The 18,929-nt window shown below is 43.9% G+C and overlaps 1 protein-coding gene across 4 annotated transcripts in view; it reads left to right on the forward strand.

Annotated features, from left to right (window-relative positions):
• LOC131083833 (bifunctional methylenetetrahydrofolate dehydrogenase/cyclohydrolase 2, mitochondrial-like) overlaps positions 1-18,929 on the forward strand; it is a 39,494-nt gene that overhangs the window by 14,692 nt on the left and 5,873 nt on the right. The window contains exons 7-10 of one of the 4 annotated variants that reach the window (XM_058024804.1): positions 1,623-1,748; positions 13,376-13,465; positions 17,813-17,933; positions 18,662-18,814. In XM_058024804.1, coding sequence (XP_057880787.1) covers positions 1,623-1,748; positions 13,376-13,465; positions 17,813-17,933; positions 18,662-18,814 — 490 coding nt within the window. Of the gene's footprint in view, positions 1-1,622; positions 1,749-9,087; positions 9,664-12,595; positions 12,876-13,375; positions 13,466-17,812; positions 17,934-18,661; positions 18,815-18,929 lie in introns of those variants that run through there. The other 3 variants (XR_009114485.1, XM_058024803.1, XM_058024802.1) reach the window with 3 other exon arrangements.

An 18,929-nucleotide genomic window follows, 5' to 3' on the forward strand; every position in this document is an offset into this window, starting at 1 on the left:
GGACTGCTTGTGCTGTCCCTCAGGACATGATCTGTGGTCTTCTTGTGTCAGAAGTGCTGGTTGATCAGATCTTTTATTCTGGTTAGCTTCCTTGGAATTTCACAGTTCTTGCACCTAAACTCAGATTAGGTAGGGCCTTGTTTTTCCTTTGTTTAAAATGTGATTCATCATTTTCTGCAAAAATTGCCAATGGAAAGTTTTTCCATATTCTTCAGTGAGTACATTTTAGGAAAACCTACCCTAATGTTTATCCCTTCCTACTTGGTATGTAAAGCAGGCTTAAGTAGCTGGATATGCTCATTTGGTTTGGGGGTTAGTTCATTTGTTGCTATTAAGTATTTGGCTTATTATCAAACCATTTTACAAAGCATGTAACTGTGCAGCTTCCATTAATATACTTGCAGCCCTATCACACACAGATCATTTACCCCCATAAGGCTGAAGCATTATCCAATTACCAGCCAGGTTACTGTGGATTACATCAGATTGGGATGAAGGAGATGCAGTCAGATGTTATCAAACAGGGTAGGAAAGAGTTTGAGATCTTGGCTTGCTCAACATGAGAAGCAGAGTTTCAAGCAAGTATCTTATGGGGGAGTGAGAAATGGAGAGCAAGGAGTGTCCTGGTACTGTCTGTATCCAAATGACTGTGTCAGTGCTTCAGCACTGCACATGGAGCCAGAGCCTTGTACACTAGCCCTTCCCTCCAAAAAACTGCAGTTTCAACCCATATGGATTTGGTTTGTTTTCCTTTTTGCTTTCTCCCCACCTGAGAGAAAGCTGCTTTGATGGGGAGAGGGGAGTTCAGACTCTCTTTTTGGAGGTAGTTTAACATTGCTTTCAGAACAAAAAGCTGATGGCATTGCTCAAGAAGCAAGGTGAGTTGTAATATTTAGTTTGGAAATTCCCACTACTGAAAGTTGGAGGTTGCACGGTAGGGAAGAAATTCCTGACAGGAGTTATAGGGCCATGGATACATTTCATTAGCTAGACTTTGAAGTGACCTTTTAGGTTTTCTGGGTCCCCACTGAAGCACATATTTGTGATGAGTATCAAGAAGCTTCACATTTAAATGTGCTGGAGAAATATGGTGCATATGAAAAAAGATGAGGTGGTTTGTTGTGGCTCTTTCAGGTGGAATTTTTCAATAGCCAAATACTCCTACTCCAGGACCCCACACAGAGATGAAGAAGCCCATAAAGTTTGCAGTGCCCAGGGTGGGTCTCCCAGGACAAGTGCAGAAGTCTCCCAAATTGCTGTAAAGAGCAAGAAATGGTCTTTTGTCCCTGTGGAAGACCAGTGTTGTCTGCTGGGATTACTGTAACAGTTGAAATTGCCTACTGGTTGAGTGTGTTTCTTGTCCCAAAACAAATCCCATGGCACAACTTCTGATGGGATGTTTTTTGTGGGGTTTTTCTCCCTCTTTTCTCTAGTAGTAGTTACAAACAATGTGCAATTGATAAATAGTTGTGTTCAGTGTCGGGTGTACCAAGAAATATTCAGTGTTGTAGATTTCTATTCTGTGCATGCATAGCTGTGCATGCACACCCCTTGATATCATTCAAAAGTGGTAACTTCAGGTTGCCTGGCCAGGGTAGTGAAATGTGTGTTTATGATTCCAGGTATCCCAAAGTTGATTACAGCTGATATGGTCAAAGAAGGTGCAACTGTGATTGATGTAGGCATCAACCATATCCATGATCCTCTTACAGGAAAAACCAAATTAGTTGGTGATGTGGACTTTGAAGGTTAGTGAAACACACTTTATATAAATCCATTGGATAAATAAATTGAAGTTCATAGCATTCACTCATGGTAAGTTTTTGGACTAGGCAGTGTTTCAAATAAGACTGTTTTCAGGAAATTTTTATAATGTGTTTACTTAGATAAGAACAAAAATCTATCTGCTATTAAGAAATTGCTTGTTAGTTAGGAGACAAAGTGTCACTTTTAATTACAGGTACCAGCAACCCCTAAGAGACACAGATGAGCTCTTTGACACTGGTGTAGAAGGTGCTTGTGTCCAGTTCCTTTAATCTTTTCAGTTTGTGGAATGTTTGAAAAGTAATCAATGAAAACAATTTCTGCTCTTTCTCAAGCATAGGGTCTCCTGCTGTTCATAGCAACTGTTATTAAACCACAGCTTCTCAAAGCCTCCTTTTGTTCTCCTCCTCTACACTTGTCTGTGAAAATGATAACTTGGCTTTAGAAATATGCTTTATGCTAAAGTTTAATGTGTGCTTGTCTAAAGTGCTTAACATCTTAGTCCAGGCAAGCCTAACAGATAAATTGTTGTTACATATTGATCTTTTTATGTTTAACTTGTTGCAGAGCAAGTTCACAATGTAACTTGATTAAATATCTCTGCTCTGGAGGAGCTCCAGACTGGAATAGCAGGATTGTTGCACTTATTGGCAGGGTAGAGTGTGGGAAGCTTAGACAGCATTTACCCACATTATTAATGGTTCTCAACAGTTCCTTGTTTTGATAAGTATGAAAATCACCACAGGTTTTTTTCCACAGTTATTAACATCTTGGCTGGCATAATGTTTCAAAGCTTAATTATATTCAGAATGGTTTTAGCCAGCTGTGTGTATTTCTAATTACATCACTCCCTTAGTTCCCTGCTGCTTTTATTCATCATGCATGTTACCTGTCTGTTAAAGTCTGTGAAATTACCTGCATGAGTATAGCTGAGCGACTGTCTTGGAATGTGTTTGGAAATGTGTAACTGGATGTGTGCAACAGGGCTCCAGGAAAAGAAACCTTTTGGAGGACAGCTTAAAAAAAAAATTCCCCCTTATCCTGCCTGGGTTTGTGGTATCACAAAGAAAAGGTTCTATTTTCTGTTTTCAGAGCTGAACTAAAATACAGACAGTTTCCAGGTATTTGGTTAGCTTTAGCAGGTAGGGGAGTACAAAAGCTGTTAACTTTGGGAACGTTTCACGTGAACCTGCATCCTTCTTGTTTATTTCTCTTCAAACACGGGACCTTGTGCCTGCAATAAAGGTGTAGATTCAGTGGCAAGGCCATGATTCAGAGTTTCAGCAATGTGCTGTATCTGTCTCATCATGTCTGCTGTGGGTTGTTCTTGAGATTTCACCTGGGGGGAGGGAAGATCCAAAAAAGCGGGAGGAACTTGAGCTTGGATTATGCCACTGCAGTTACAAGTATCATTTCTCTGTGCATTGCCAAAGGGAAGCTGTTGTTGGTTCATTGGTATCGGTGAAAGTTTCACTGAATCTTTAACAACAACAAAAATCATCCCAGTGTATACAGTTCGGAAGACTAGCAAGTAAACCATCCTTGGCAAGTACTTGATCTGGCAGTTAGGAAATGGAACAAGCCAGCAAGTTTGTGTAGCAAATAATTTTATCCTTTTCCCCTGTTTGATCACTTGGCTGGAACTCTATTTAAGCCTGAGTGGAAATGGATTTTGCAGGTTGAGGCTAGGCACATAAATGGCTGTATTGAGATGTGGCCCCTGTTTAACATCACATAGCCCACCAGTATGTATTGTCTCTTCATCCACTTCAGGAGAAAAATCCGGCTGTGGAGAGAGAGAGAGGTTTAAGTGGGCAATCGGAGTTCAAACTTCGTTTACAAAAACTAGAGGGAAATGTCTTCCTTCACCAGGTCATCTGGCTGAAATATTCCTGTAGTGGAAATTAATTTTATTAGGTGGGTGGAAGGTGTTTTGATTCAGTTGCTTATCTTGCAAGTACTTGGATCCCATCTTCTAATCTCTGCAAGGTAGGTGAGAGAGTTAAGTTTATTTTTATCTTTTTAACAACAAAAGGATGCATTTAATTTCTTTTTTGTGTCTTTCATTGTTAAATTCAATGTACACATTTGTGAAATTAACAGAATGCTTTTAGTAAGCAGTATTTGTGATTTCCTATTTCCCCATGTGTCCTCTTTATTTTGACACTCCAAACTGCATGCACATCAAAAACCAGTTGTTGTTTGGTCCAGAGTAGTTTACTGTGCAGTTCCCAGGTATCTAAAAGAGCAAGACAGAAGAACACTGTGCATGTGGAGGTCAGCTGCAAAGCACTGAGATATCCAGCCTGATACTGCAGGGATAAATGGAACTGCATGTGCTACTCTTCATGTAAAACTACCACAGCGTATGGAGAATCCCTGCTTATGTTAAGAATTCTATGCTCTGGAGAGTGGCTGTCCTCCATTGTGGAGGCATCAGGAGGAAGAGTGAAGTGCCAGGAATGAGGAGAAGCAGTGGCATCCCTGTGTGATCCCCAGTGCCATTTTAGCTGCTTTTGGGCAGCAAGTTTCAGTTACAGAAAGGGAGATCTGTTTCTCTGAGCAGCCTAGTGCATGTGTGGGTGCACTTGGCCCTGTTTTATACGCTTTTGTTGCCACAACTATAGTGCCAAGGGAGGAGGAGGGCTACAAGGACCAGGAACATGAAGTAAAGCAACAACTTACCCAGAAGATTTAGCTGAAACAGCTCTTTTGGGTGGAGCATCATTTCCAGGAGTAACTGGTAGAGCAGGCTACTAACACGCTGCAGTAGTGGTTCACCTTTGCAAATGGAACTGGAAATACCAATGAAACTGAAGATGCTTGTATTGCTTTACAATTCCTTCCAGATTTTTGACAAACAGCAGTGCTGATTGTTAGGTCTTGATTAGATGCCTATGTAGAAAAGGTATCCTTTGTGTGAGATTTTTTTTAGGTGATGCAGTTGTGATGTGAGTGGAGGGCTTTACATATGAGAACTGTTTTTTCTGACTGGACAGTGTGAAAGATTGTGGAGAATTGGTCCCACCATGAGCAGGGAGGGATTGCCAGTGCTGCAGAGCAGAAGAGGGAGCTCCAACAGGTGATTGATGTGATCTGAGGTGATGGGCCTATATTATGCATTTTCTCTGAATAGGATTACCCACCAGAGTCTTCAAATCCAATTAATTGGTGGAAGTGGTGGTCCTCAGGTGTGCCTTGGCAGCAGTATGCAGGAAACCTGGCCTCTGTGACAGCCACTGCATCTGACGGTGTTTGCTGCCTCTCCGCGTTCATTGCAGTACCTGCCTGGCTACAGGCTGCTCCTGACTCCTTGAATCTTTTCCAAACTAGCTCCCTGTGCAGCTTTCCCAAACAGTGGTCACAGAAACAGAATGTGCATGTTCCAGGTGCTTTTGCTATAACTTTAGTTAGTTCCTTTCTCAGTTGATTTCAAAGATCTGGTGTTTATTTTGCCATGGAGAAGAGCCCAGTCTGTGTGATCACATCACCACATCGCTGCCCTGCAGACCTTAGGGGAACCATTGCCTGTTTTGCTCCATGACTGCAAGGAATGAATCAGAAGGTTGGTGTTAGGCTGTGACAGAAGCCAGAAGGCTGCTGGCTAACTGGGGTCAGTGAGCTGCTGCATGGCCTGTCAAGGTTCTCCTGCACAGAAGAGGGTCTTGTTCAGCAGTGTCACTGATACACACTGTTGGAATTCCAGCACTGCACCAGAATTCCTTAGTTTTCCTTTATATTGCAGTTAAAATAGCTACAAATAAGAGAAACAAGGATGAGAAAAAGCAGGAGCTCTGAGAAATGGGGTAGATGCTCACTGGTTGGTGTCCCACAGTGCATAGTGAGAAGAATCCCAGAACATGTGGAGCAGAACATGGGATATCTAGTGTGGCTGCTGAGCATGTGATTTCACACTTGGGCAGTGCTGCAGGGATCTGGTGTAGCTTTACAGGGACTCGTAAAGCCGTGTGGAAACAGTGCTTAGGCAGGAATTACTCTGCATCACTTAATGCAGATGCACAGGACCCAGAACTGCCTTCAGGTTGAGACTTGCCATTGGTTTGTGTGATTAACCCTATTAGGTGTCTGATGTCCTCAGCTTTAAAGGAACCTAGGAATGAAGGGCTGTCTCCAAAGCAGTGGATCCTGTTTTTCAAGGAAACAATCTACATTTCATTTCTTCTGAAGAATCAAAGGAAGATTTCAAGGTTCTACAGAAGCTGCAAAACAGCAGCTCCTCCCCCATAGGTGTCTGATTTGCATTTTCCAGATTGTCAGGGGAAGGCCTGGGAGACCAGGGCCCATCTGGAGAAAGCAGGAGAAAAGCTGTGGACTTTTTTACTTTGAAGTAACTGAAAGTTACTTCATTCCTGAGAAGCAGAAGCAGGACCTGATGGAACTGACAGCACACTAGCTCACCTGCCTACATGAGATCAGTCACACATTTACGTGGTGTCTGAGAACTGTGCTTGGGCCTATTTCACTTGACCAGGAAAGTCTATTGACGTTTTTGAGGCCAAGGCTATCTTCCCCCTTTGGTTGCTGGCATTCATCTTGGAAAATTGCACTCACCATATCTGTATTTACTCTTACCAATGGAAACTTATCAGATGGCAATTTCCCCAGCACAGACACAAAATCTGGATCAGCTTTTGTGCATGAGCTATCTGGGTGGTTTTATGCTAACTGACAAGAAATTTGGCTTCTGCCACGCCCCTCCACAGGGATTTCCATAATGGTATAATATGGGCAGAGGAATTCCCCAACAACTTGGGAAAACAGTGCACTGTGTGTTTCCTGCTGGGTAGGGTTACTAACACCACAGGCAATGCGTGCTGTACCTGATAGTGACCTGACAGGCATTGAAAGCCTTTCTTGAGGAAAGACAAGGTCTGTTTGTGGGTTGTTCTCTTTGTAGGTCAGGTGGGAGTAGTTTGAATAACACCACAAAAAGAGGTAGGTAACATTGCCATGAAAACCATCATATTTCAGTTTAAAGTGCCTACAGTATTTTCTGTGTGAATGACTGTGTTTTCTTCGGATGCGGGTACATTTCAATAATTATGACATTAATCTGAAAACTCATAGTAACTGTATTAACTCTAAGCACCATTCTGAAATGGTATGTACTTCAAAATAGTATTACTATTAAAAAGGTCAATTGTTTGTGTTTGAGAATATTGAGAAGTAACTGTCATATGATATCTTAATTAAATTTGTTGAATTTTACATCTAAAGAAAAACCACATTGTAGCCTGATTTCCTTTCCGTATGTTTTAAGAGTATATCTGGTGGTGCCAGTCAACAGGGCAATTAAAACCTTCCTGGTTGTATTTACCGGCTCTCCTCAATGAGGGTTGATCTTCTGTTCTTTAATTCAGTGAGATATTTGCTGTTAACTTTGCAAATGCTCTCATGAGTTCCCTGCCATAGGGGACGTTGAGACAGCATTTTATTAATTTCATTTATGTCTGGCTCCTCAAATCTAGTGAATATCATTTCCCAAAACCCCCAGTGTCCAATTTTTCAAATTCTTTTGTAATATTTTTTGAGACCTTGTTGAGACCTTGTCCTGACAGTTGAGCACCACATAGATTCCAGAGATTCAAGATAAATACACTAAAAGCAGTAGCAAGTGATCTTGTTTGTTCCAAAGCCAGGTGCCTAGTTTTCAGTCTCTTAACATCTTCTGATAGGCAGGCAGAGTCTGGTCTGTAGAGACTTCAGTGAAATTGAATGTGTTTCTGTCAGTTATGCTTGCTTAGGTGTCTCCTATGTGTGAGTCTTTGAAAAAGCAAAGCTTCTCTAAGTAGGGAATGATTTATCAAGAACTTATTACTAAGCAAGCCAAAAAAAGCCCCAAACTAACAAACAAAAAACCTCTTATGGCGGTGCCCTAAAAAACCCTGACTCTTCAGTATTAACAAGGTGAGTTCCTACAAAGTTGAGCAGAATTCCATTGCCAACAGCCTGTAATTCTGATCAATGGCATTTTGCACAGTAGATAAGAAGATCAAGCCAGGATTTATTGCTGTGTTGTATGAATTCCTCATACAAACAGGTTAACTTAAATGCACTCAAATGTACACTGAATTTCAATAGTCTAACATGACTAATGGTTGGAGCTACTTTGGTAGGATTTTCCTTTGTGGTACTTCACAAAGAACCTGCCCCTTTGCATCCTGGTTTAACCTAGGCACCCTAGTAAAACTGATCTTTAAAAATGTCTTTTCTGGAGGAACGGAGTGTTTATGGCTGAAATTGCAATGGGAATTCTGCCACTAGAATTGTTTTTTTTTTTTTTTCTTGAAGTAAACTCTTGTCGTTGTCTATAGTGTGAATCAGAAAAACAAATCAAACAGAAAATTTACTCTCTCTCTCTCCAGTTTTAAGTTTCTTTCCATGATCTCAGGGTGTCTTTATAGCTTGTGGTGTAGGAGAACAGATTGTGGGGCTGGAGCCTCATCCCTAATGGGGTGCAGCTGTGTAAAACAGGTGAACATCATTAAAGGAAAATGAGCAGGGAATGCTGAGGTGCATTGACCAATGAAAAAGGAGTAAAAGGCCACACAGGTGTTGTACATGTGAGAAGCAGGGTAGAAAAGGTTGTACTGGGGAGTTTAAAAATGCAGATGCTTGAAACCATTTGTGGTGTTGGTTGTGTGCCCTCTGTCACGTGGGGCACAGAGGCTGACTAGGTGACTTGGCTGCTGCTCTGCTGTGGATGGCAATAGTTCCAGCAATCTCCTGCTTTGCGTGCTGCTCCTCAGGAACACAGAGTTGGGGGGGGGTCACCTCCGTACCTACAGAATGGCATCCCCAGCTTCCATAGCCCTCCTGGATATTGGAGGTGTGGTGTCCCAGCTGACAGATGGGGGTGATGCACATCCATGCTAATCTCCTGGGCTCATCCTGACCACCTGTCACACAGATGTTCCTGGGACAGCTGGTCAGCTGTGTCCCATGGGCAGAAATTGCCCCTTACCAAAAGAATTCCTTGGGATTAACGTTCCGTCTGTCTGAGCACAGGCTGTGTGAGTGCCTGTGCTGCCATGGGGAGAGGGCAAGGTGCTGCAGGTAGATCAGCTGGAACAGGTTGTGCAGCCCTGGCCCAGAACTAGCCCTGGGTGATACATTCGCATTAGGAGAAGAACCTTGCAGCCCCGATGCTGGCCCTGTTCCATCCCTGCCCTGGCTGCAGTCAAGCTTCTGCCGTGGCTGGTCCCTTCCCTTCAGTACCTGCCAGTCACAGCCCTTCCTGCATATGTGGGAAAAAAGGTTTGGAAGTGTTCTTAGTCAATGCCTTTTTCTCTTTTCTCTTAGAAGTGAAGAAGAAGGCTGCCTTTATCACTCCGGTGCCGGGAGGGGTAGGACCTATGACTGTTGCAATGCTTCTGAAGAACACACTCCTGGTCGCTAAAAAGCTCATTTACTAGAGCAAATGGGTTACCTTGGAAGAAGAATCTGGGTTATTCTATTTATTGATACACAAAACACTTATTTTTTACTATAAATATATTTATTTCTACCTTGTATTTATTTTTACATGTCAGGTATGTTAAATCTGATGGTTTATAAAATGTTCAGATACTTTGTCTTTCCTCCTACTGACTTATTGTGAGCAAAATCGACTTGGAGAATGCAGCCTATACGGATATGTTGGTGGTGGTGGCCAATTATGTGTTGGAGAATGAAGAATGAAGCATAAATTACAACTTCACCTATGTATTGGGGCAAGGTCCTGTAAACACTTGGGACCTATTCGAACAATATAAAAACTAAGACATGCTGAATATCTTTCAAATACATGGTTTGGGTTCTGAGGTCACTAAGCACTCTGGATGTAGTTCAGGATCTTTAAATACTTTTTTTGAACGAGTAGAGCCAGCAGTGGCCCAGCAGTAATGTTGACATGAATGCGAATGTTCAGTAAATGTTTTAAAAGAGTCAAGCTTGAATGCTGGTGAAATTCTGACTTGAAACATCTGCAATAGATAAGCATGAATAAGTAGCTAGAATTGAGACTGGAGTTAATTTTTTTCCATGTCTGGGCAAATTGCTTTGGTGCCTAATACTGCCATCTCATAAAAACCCCTCAAACCTGGCCAGTTGATTGGGCTGAATTTGATTGAAATTGAACGGAATGGAATGAAATTGATTGGAATTGAATAGAATGTAGTTAAAACTTCTCTACATGTACAACATGTATGTGTGGCAGGAGATCAAGAGGAGGAGAAAACCAAAGCTTTATCCCTCATGAAATATTTAAGCCATTTAATTATTCTCTTATTTTTCAAAACTGCATAAAGAGGGCTTTTTTTAATCCATGTTGTAAGCCTTGCCTTCAATGGCCACAGTATTTTGCTGGTTAGAGAAGAGCACATGGGATGAGATCAGTGTGCCTCTATTCCCAAAGCTGTTTCTTGGATGGATCTAGAACAGTTACTGCTGAGATGCCAGTTCAGCTGAATGTGTGCATGGTGACATTCCCACTGAAGGCACTGGTAGACAGTTAGGATGTCTACATCTGCACCAGGATTACTGATTTATTTTCATCAGGAGCCATAGGTGTTTGCTATTGGGCTATAGTTAACTTGGAAGGGGAAGGAAAAAGACTGTGGTTAAGTTCCCTTGCTGTTAAAGGGGAAAATGTCTTTACTGTGATAAGTCAAGGTGGAGCATCCTTTCCATGCTCACTGTTCTTGTGATGGATTTTGGGTTTGCTCTAGCACAGTCTTTGCACAAGTTTGACAGGATTATTGCTAAACATACAATGCTAATGGTGCAGATGCTTGTCTTTTTAAATGTAGGTGGTAATATAAATTTATGTGGTAATGTAAGTGGTAGGAGGATGAAGGCACCTATGGAGACTGTACTTGGACTCATCAACCCATGTCTGAAAGATGGAATAAAACTTGTTTGCTGTTACCTTGGTCTTGCTGGAGGCTGTTGATGTGGTTTGGGGCATGGTTGTGTTCTTCCTTTGTTTATTGTGTTCAATCATTGCTGTGTCCATCTGTTTGCACTGCTTTTGTTTTCTTCGGTTTAACTGTGATCATCTCCGTGATTTTTGTCAGAGTAGCCATTTAAGGCACGGTACTTGTATTCCTTGAGTGAGCCTGCCTGTGTCATGCCCTCCAAGCAGGTCACTGTGCATGGTAAGCCTTTCTCTTGATCCCATGGGAGCTGCGTTAGCATTACAGCACAGCCTGTGGGGCCTGGGCTTGGCTCCACTACATGCTGTCTGCAGAGCTGCTGGAGGCTTCCATGAGAGTGCTCTCTGCTGGGGAGAACATCAGAGGGAAGGGCCCATTAGACAACCCAGAAAGCAGGCTGGTGTGCCTGACCTGGTCAAGGTTTGTCCAAGAACAAACACCCTGCGGCAGACAGAGCACAGCCTTGCCCATTGCAGCCTTGTCCCAGGCCTACCGCACCCGCTGTGCTGCTTCATGACAAAGCCTGCCCTCGGATTCAGGCCAGATTAAGCTGCCATTGTGCAGCTGAATGTTGAAAGCAAGGCTCACCAACCTCATCCCTGCTTGGGACTGATAGTAGAGGTTATCCAGGTAGGCATAAACACTCCTGTCCGTCCAGGGAGTGTGCAAGTCGCACTCAATCAGTGTGCAGGCATGCAGTAATTCAGGATAGCAAAGGAAGGGAAAAACCTCCTGGAATGCAGTCCATGAGCAGGAAAGGGCATAATTAAAATATGCATAACTAGCTTGTGTTTTTCCCTGAACACGTGAAGTGGTTGGATGTAGTCCTACAGATCACTGAGGAGAATGCCATGGAGAGGGAGGATGTGAGCTGATTGGAGTTACCAAGGCACTTATTAAAAGGCTTTGGGTTTTAAAATCTAAAAATTGTGAAATGTCTTTGCTGCTTGGAGCTCACAGTTGAGGAAGTGAGAGTTGTTGCTGAGGTGAGCCATGTACCGCTCCTTTGGTCAGTCAGGTTATGGATGTCTCAGTGTGTTACTGAACTGGGATTTTCCAATTAACTGCTCTAGTCTGGGCACATCAGTACCCTTCACAGAGACCAGTCCTGCTTGTCCCAATCTGCCTCTGACCAAGGAAGCTGTACAGTGTTTGGAGTTGTGGAGAGTGGTTTAGTATAAGAAGCATGTTTGAGAGGTCTGTTCTAGAGACCCTGCAAACACTATGTAACAAGTATGAGTGTTTGCATTAAGCACAGTCACTTCTTGGAGAGGCGGAGATGGGCTTTTGTGGCAGAAATGAAGGGCTCTGCTGCTATGGGAGGCAGCAGTTTACCTGCTTTTTCAGCCTGTGTCACTGCTTGTGCCTGGCCAGGTCTGGACTTGTGCCCTGCAGCTCTAGCCAGCAATCCCAGGCCTGGCACCGGCCATTGGGCTGCCTGGCTTCCCGGGCTGTGCACAGCCAGGCTGAGTGGAAAGTGATTAGCACAGCCCTCGGGCTTGCAGGGCCTGGGATCAAAGGCCTCCTGCTGGCAGCCAGTGATGAAGAACACCATCCATTATCTTTGTGCCTGATCGCTTCCTAATCTCGGCAGTTCCTCTATTCCTGCAGTTCCTCTTCTGGATGGCAGGGACTGAGAGATGGGAAAACAGGGGAGCAGAGCAGGGACTGGTGTCTGCACTTGAATTCCAGTGTAGCATCCTGAGGGTGCACTTGAATTCCAGTGTAGCATCCTGAGGGTGAATATCCTTCTGGAAGTAATACAAGACCTGTATTATGAGGAGAAAAAACCACCACACTTGCAGTTGTGTTTTGTTTGGCTCACCTTTGTTTGGCGTTCTTCTGCACTGTCAGATTCTGGGTCTCGCTCTAAAACTGCACCTTTATGCCCACAGGTAATAGGAAACCAGGGTTTCAAAAGAAAATCTGATGCCATTGCAAGATAATAGCAGTTTCCTAAATAAATGTGTGGTTGCCCTGGGGGTTAGGTTGTTACCAGATGCACCTTTTCTTGATTGGTGAGAACAGGAGATGACGCTTCCTGGAGTATAAGTGCAAGAGAAAACACGGGAGCACAGATAAGCACAGCAAGCAAGCCACCTGGAAAGAAGACCTGAGAAGGTGTTAAAGCAGCTGCCATGGCGTTTGGAATGCTAATCTATATTTTGCTGAAAGGTAGGTTTGGAAGAGGCTTTTCTGTGTTGTGAGGTGCCAGGCTTTGTTAAACAGAAACAAAGCCTTTCTCCTTCTGAGATAGGTGGTGGGGTGGGAGGTGTGCAGAGATGTAGGAAGCAGAGCTACTTCAGCCATTTAAAACCTGGATGAAATTTTAACTGATGGGGTGTAATTTAGACTCTGAAAATAAGCTACTTGAACTGGTAAATAGGTGTAAGGTTGTACTATGTTACATGTATCTATGCTGTAAATTGTGCAGGATAATAGAATGGAAAATAGGATGGATTTGTGTTTTGGGACATTTGCAAGCCATCATTTGTTGTCCCACAATCATAATTACGCTGTGTTAAAAGGAAGTTTGAGGCAAGAGTGTTTTAAAGGAATTGTTATTATATTGCTGCCTTCTCTGGGGTTTGTATGAAGTGCTTTCTGGGTGAAATGAACCTTGAATAGATACACTGAGTTTTCTGTTCCAGTAAGCATCTATTTGCATTACACAGCAATGGGGGCACTGAGTGAAGAGTCCGCTATTACCGCTTCATCCCTCAGCACGGACTTACGGATTAATTGGACAAAAAACAATGCTGGAGGTATTCGGTTTTTGTTCTGTTTGTCTCTGTTAATCTGTCAACTGGGGGAAAAACCCAACCAACAAAATAAAACTTCCACCAAAATCTGTGATGCTCCATCCCTTGGACACTGTGGGATTTGTGAGACAAGCTGATTTCTTCATGGAGCCTTTGAAGCCTCTCTGGAGTAAGGGCTGCCACCCAGCTGGGATAGGCTCAGCAATGAGCAGCTGAAGGATCATTGAACTCAAGTTTAGTCATGATTTGAAGGATACATTTTAAGGCTGATGTCCAATTTCTGTTACTTTCACCTGGTGCTTGGTTTCTGTCTGTCCTCAGCACGCACCTGAATGCACGGAAGTGAGAAGGAACAGGCACAACGTCAAGCAATGCCTGTCATGAGTTGTTACTCAGCAGTTTCTGTCTTTGTTGCAGTTTTGCTTTTGGCTGTCTGGGCTTTCACAGCTCTCATCTGAGTGCTGGCTCTCTCTTCTTCCTTTCTCTTTCCTGACTGAAATGTGAACTCAGGCTCTTTTACCTGCCAACCTCTGAGAGCAGAGCAGTGTTTATCCTGCCAGCTGCATTGATGTTACCTGAGATGCTGGTGATGTCATTGCTTTTGGGGAGCTGTGCCACCTGGGAATGAGGTTTTGGCAGGTCAGTAAAGGAGGAGAGGAATCTAACTGCAATACTTTTTAGTGTCTCTGTACTTTGAAAGGCATATAAACCTGCATACAAATAATCTGTCAATTCTAAGTCATCACAGGATGTCTTCCAAGCCTTTTTTAGTAGATCCATAAGCTTTTTATTATTTTCTCATAACAAGTCCAGCTGTCTCTTGTAGTGGCAGAGTGTTACATATGCATTCATCCACACACATACTGTATGTGTGGGTTCCTTATACATATACACATAAAATATGGATACACACACTTGTATGCATGTGAAATCGGTAAGGTGTTGGTTTTTGACCACAGTACTTTGATTTATCAGTGCAGCACTGTGGTCTGGTTTAGTCTGTGACATGATTCTTGCTGAGCTGCATACAGCAAACAGGAGGATAATGAAGTGGAAATACCCTGTGGCTTGTTAAGTGCCCTGTTAGTGTTGTTTCTAGAAAGCAGGAGCAATGGGTCATGTTTCAACAAAGAGGAGGCTTATTTACAGGGTCACAGCCATGTCTGCAGTAGTCTGTGAACCTTTGTTGCAGCTGGAGCTGTGGTAGTCAACTGGACACCAGCATTTTCCTTTAAGAGAATTCCACTCAAAGGTAGTAAGGGAGGCTCTGGAGCTGGGACTGAGCCCTTCCCTGCCTCCTCCTTCCCACTGCCTTTCCTCCCTGATGCACCATACTTGTGGACTGAGCTGTCATGGTCTTACTGGCTGACTCCTTTTGTTGCCAGTCTGTTAGTTTTGGCAAGCCCAGGCTTCCAAGTACCTGTAACCCTGATTTCATGTCAGGTCTTGCCAGGTGCATCTCTTTGAATGACTCAGTTGCAGGCAGCTGTCAAGTGCTTAGATGGCATGTTTCTCTCTCCTCATGTGACATGAAAGGGCACATGGACCTGTTTATTCAACAGCTTGTTTAGGATCTAGGCGGGCAGTATGATAGGAATTAACATAATGCTCTGGGGCAGGCTAGGAAATCATCCTTTTTGTTTTTGAGACTCATTCTTTCAGAGGTAATTTGTGCTTTTGCAATGTCAAAATAATTAGCTCACGGAATTTTTGTGTGTGGACTTAATAGGTGATGTTACCCACAATGGACCAAGCTGTTCCTCCTGACAGCGAAGAAGGAATGTGCTGGTCTGTCTCAAGTGCTTTCTAGGCAGGCTGCTGCTCCGGGCTGACCTGGCTTTCTAATGACACCGGCGCTCAGGGAAAGGGGTTCCTGTGCCTGCGCAAAGCCGGGTTTCCTGCAGGTGTGGGTAGGGGGAAGTCTGCCACCTCTCGGCAGAGCTAGCATGAGCAAGGAGAGATTTTGGGATGTGGCAATCCATCTGGTCAAAGTTGGGGTAGAGGTGGCTTGGGATTTTGTGCCTCTGGGGTGTGAATTTGTACCTTCCTCATGTTTATTTTCTTTCTTCCCCTCGTGGAAGAAATGGAAATGAAAGGCTAAACCTGTGCAATAGACACCTTCTCAGGGCCTAGGCGAAGAGCAGTACTTTGGGCAGTGGGAAATGCTGGCTGAAGTCTCCCATTGAAGGATATTTTTAGTGGTTTTCCAGTGCACTTTGTGCTGAAATGGTGATTCAAAACAGTTGGTGCCTGAGTGTTTGAAGAGGCTCCTGGGAAAAGTGTGCATGCGCCATTGTCTGTTTTCTGAAACTCTTCCCTGTGGAGCTTAGGTAGCTGTTCTGCAGGTACTTTAGACCTAACCAGAGTGGGCTGTTGAGAGTCTCTGGCACCCTGGATCTCCTTAGCATGCTGAGCCCTGCAGCTCTGCTGCCCACATGCTTTCCTTTGTGCTTTCCTCATCAGAGAGCAGTGTACAGTTCTCCTGTGCAGCCAGTAGGGTCATCCATCTCTTGCCCCAAAATCTGTCTTTTCATCCTGAAAACTGCCCTTTCTTAACTCCTTCCTGAAGTCTGTCCCACTAAGGCCTGGTCCTTGGCTGACTCTGCTCTTAGCCAACAAGCCTGTCTCCAGAGATTGTCAGCAGCCCAAAAAGAGCCAGAGCTGGACACTAAACTCCGTTTAGCCAGCACCAACTTCCTCACTTGCATTGTGTTTCTAGGTCCCATAGTGTGAAGAGAAACTTGGGGGTAACGTTTTCTCTGTGGAAGGATGGCTAAGATGCCCTTTTCTCAGCCATTAGAAGTTCATTCTGAAACAAGGGATGCTTCTCCCACCTCTGTAGCTTTTCTGAGGAAGTGCAGTAAGCCAAGGTGTCATTTTTTCAAGCAGACCTGAATTGTCACTTGTTCTCTCTAGGTCTCATGCTAAGCTGGGAGTCTAGTTATTCTGTCAGGTTTGAGAGACACTGTTCTCAAAGGAATTGTTAGATCTGAGTGTCAGTGATAGCATCATGCCTTTTGGGTGTCCAAACCACATCATTCACAGCTCAAGCTGAGCTGCTCTAGTGAGAACAGCTGTTTGCCATTGCTTGTCGCCTCGGATAAAGCTGCAGAGAGGAGGAAGAAGAAAAACCTCAAAAACTACTTAGAGGAGCACACAAAGGAGGTTCCTGCAGTTAGATGGTTCAGACTGGAATTTGATTGGGAGTATAGGGGATTGGTGCTGTTAATCCTGAAAAGTGTGTGGTGGGCTCACAAGTTGCCCTCAAGGAGGCTTGAGGCTTGTGTGTGTGGCAATGATTCCATGATTGTACCATCTCCAGACCTTGATTCCGCACTTAGTCAGAAAGGAAGGGTTCTGCTTGCTGTACCTTTGAGTCACCTTTGTTGGGTAGACCTTGTCACCTTGCTGCAAGATGTTATTTTTGTTGTGGTCGTAACTGAAAGCTGCTGTTGACATGCCCTCTGTTAGGAAATCACCTTCAGCTGTCCCTGATGCAGTCCCCTGAAATAGCAAGTCATTGCTTGGACACCCCACCCCACCAGTGATTCCTGGAACTGGGTAGAGAGACCAGTTGGAACAGATGCCTGCAGTGATGGCAAAGCTTTGGAGCTTTCTCCTCACCTGCTGCACCCCTGTTCCTGTGACTTCTTTATTCCCATTTGAACCACTGTGAATAAGGAAATAAGATAGTGTTTTCTGTGTGAGAAGTGTGCTTGCTGACCCAGTTGTGTAGAATTCAGCACAAGTTCACAACCTTGCTGGCCATGGACTGTGCTTTTGCACAGCTAAACCAACCAGGCAGTCTTGGCAGCTTAAAACTATCCTGGGACACTCAGCTAACATTGAACCATGGAGAAGGGAGGGGAGGGAGGAGTCCCACCATTCATCTTCACCCAGAGCTGATAGGCAGGAGCACCAGAAGTGCAATAGTTTGTCTTGGGACAAGGAAAAATTAGCTATTAATTGAATCCAGCCTGGGAAGGATACTGAGAGTAATTCAGTGCTCTCCTTGTGTCCTAAACCCCTGCTATTACTGGGGAAGTTTTTCTGATTGCATTGCAGATTGGATAGTGCTGATGTTACCCTGTGTGAATCTCCCATAGTAATTTCTGTACATGTTGCTCAAGAGCAGATGATTTATTTGCAGTTAGTGCTTTCTCAAAGCTGTGCTGGACTGTCTGGGAAGCTTGTTCTGTTCAGTGCTTGACTGAACCAGCTCACGGGACACCACACAGTAAATTGACATACGGAGTGTTTGCTGCACATTGTCTGTTCTGCTCGGGGTGTGAAAATATGTTCAAACAATATTCTGTCCTAAAAGTAACATGACTTTGTTCTGTTTCACAGTAGATTATTCAGAGCAGCCAAAGCTCTTGAAGCTGATGCAGACCTGCCTTGAGGAGCATCACAGCTATTGTATCAATGGGCTCTGCGCCTTCCACAGTGAACTGAGGAAGCCCATATGCAAGTAAGGAATGCTGCCTGTTATACCCTTCTTCAAAAATTGCACTGGCATTGATTATTCATGTGCTGCATGTGCAGCTTCACAGTGTCAGTCAGATATTTGCAGGATTAAACTTTGTCACAGACCTGAGTGCTGTGGTGTTTCAGGACTGCAAACAAGGCTGCAGTACTGTGCTAGTGGAAAACTGAGGAAGGGAGAGGAGGAATTCACAGCTTTGTAGGTCACTGCAATGGTGGCATCTCAAATCACAGCTGGTACTGGAATTAGTAGTAGAGGAATCAATAGATGTTCACAGTGAGTATTAAGAAGGGAACAGCACCTTCCAACATATCAGCTCTAACTGCCTTATTCCACAACTCTGTACCAACCAGAACCATGGTGTCCTTATAGTTCTCTAGGATGCTTAGTGCACAGCCTTGGCCTCTGGAGACGTAACAGCAGCTGAGGATCTGCAGAGCACAGTGCTCTTGGTCCACACCCTGCACAACCAGGGGATGTTTAGACTGTGTTGCTGCTGTGACTGCGGTACTCAAGTGAGCTTTAACCTAGATAAACTGGGACAACTGGTAGTCTTGGTAGAGGCAAGAGGTTCTGAGTGAGCAGCAGGTTCAGCCCCTCCTTGTTTAGACTTCTTGTGATCTGTTTGAAACTGATGGAAACTAATGTTTCATTTTCTATTTCAAATACACAAGCTCTGAATGATTTTTGCGTGATGTGTATTTATTTTGTAGGTGCCTTGCAGGTTATAATGGAGAGAGGTGTGAACATTTAACACTAAATTCATATGCACATAATTCTTATGAGCGCTACATTGCTGTGGGGATTGGGATTGGAATACTGACCAGTGGAATACTCGCCATCATCTACTGCTATGTAAGAAAGAGGTATGGGAAATCTGGAGTCTTCTGATTACATTGATCTGAATTTCAGTGGGCAGAGTTTTAGGGGCACTGGGATTGTGTCTTCACCTGCTACTAATCTGTGGTGTGATTTTCAAGG

The sequence above is a fragment of the Melospiza georgiana genome, chromosome 5, assembly GCF_028018845.1.
Source record: "Melospiza georgiana isolate bMelGeo1 chromosome 5, bMelGeo1.pri, whole genome shotgun sequence".
NCBI classification, from domain to species: domain Eukaryota; kingdom Metazoa; phylum Chordata; class Aves; order Passeriformes; family Passerellidae; genus Melospiza; species Melospiza georgiana.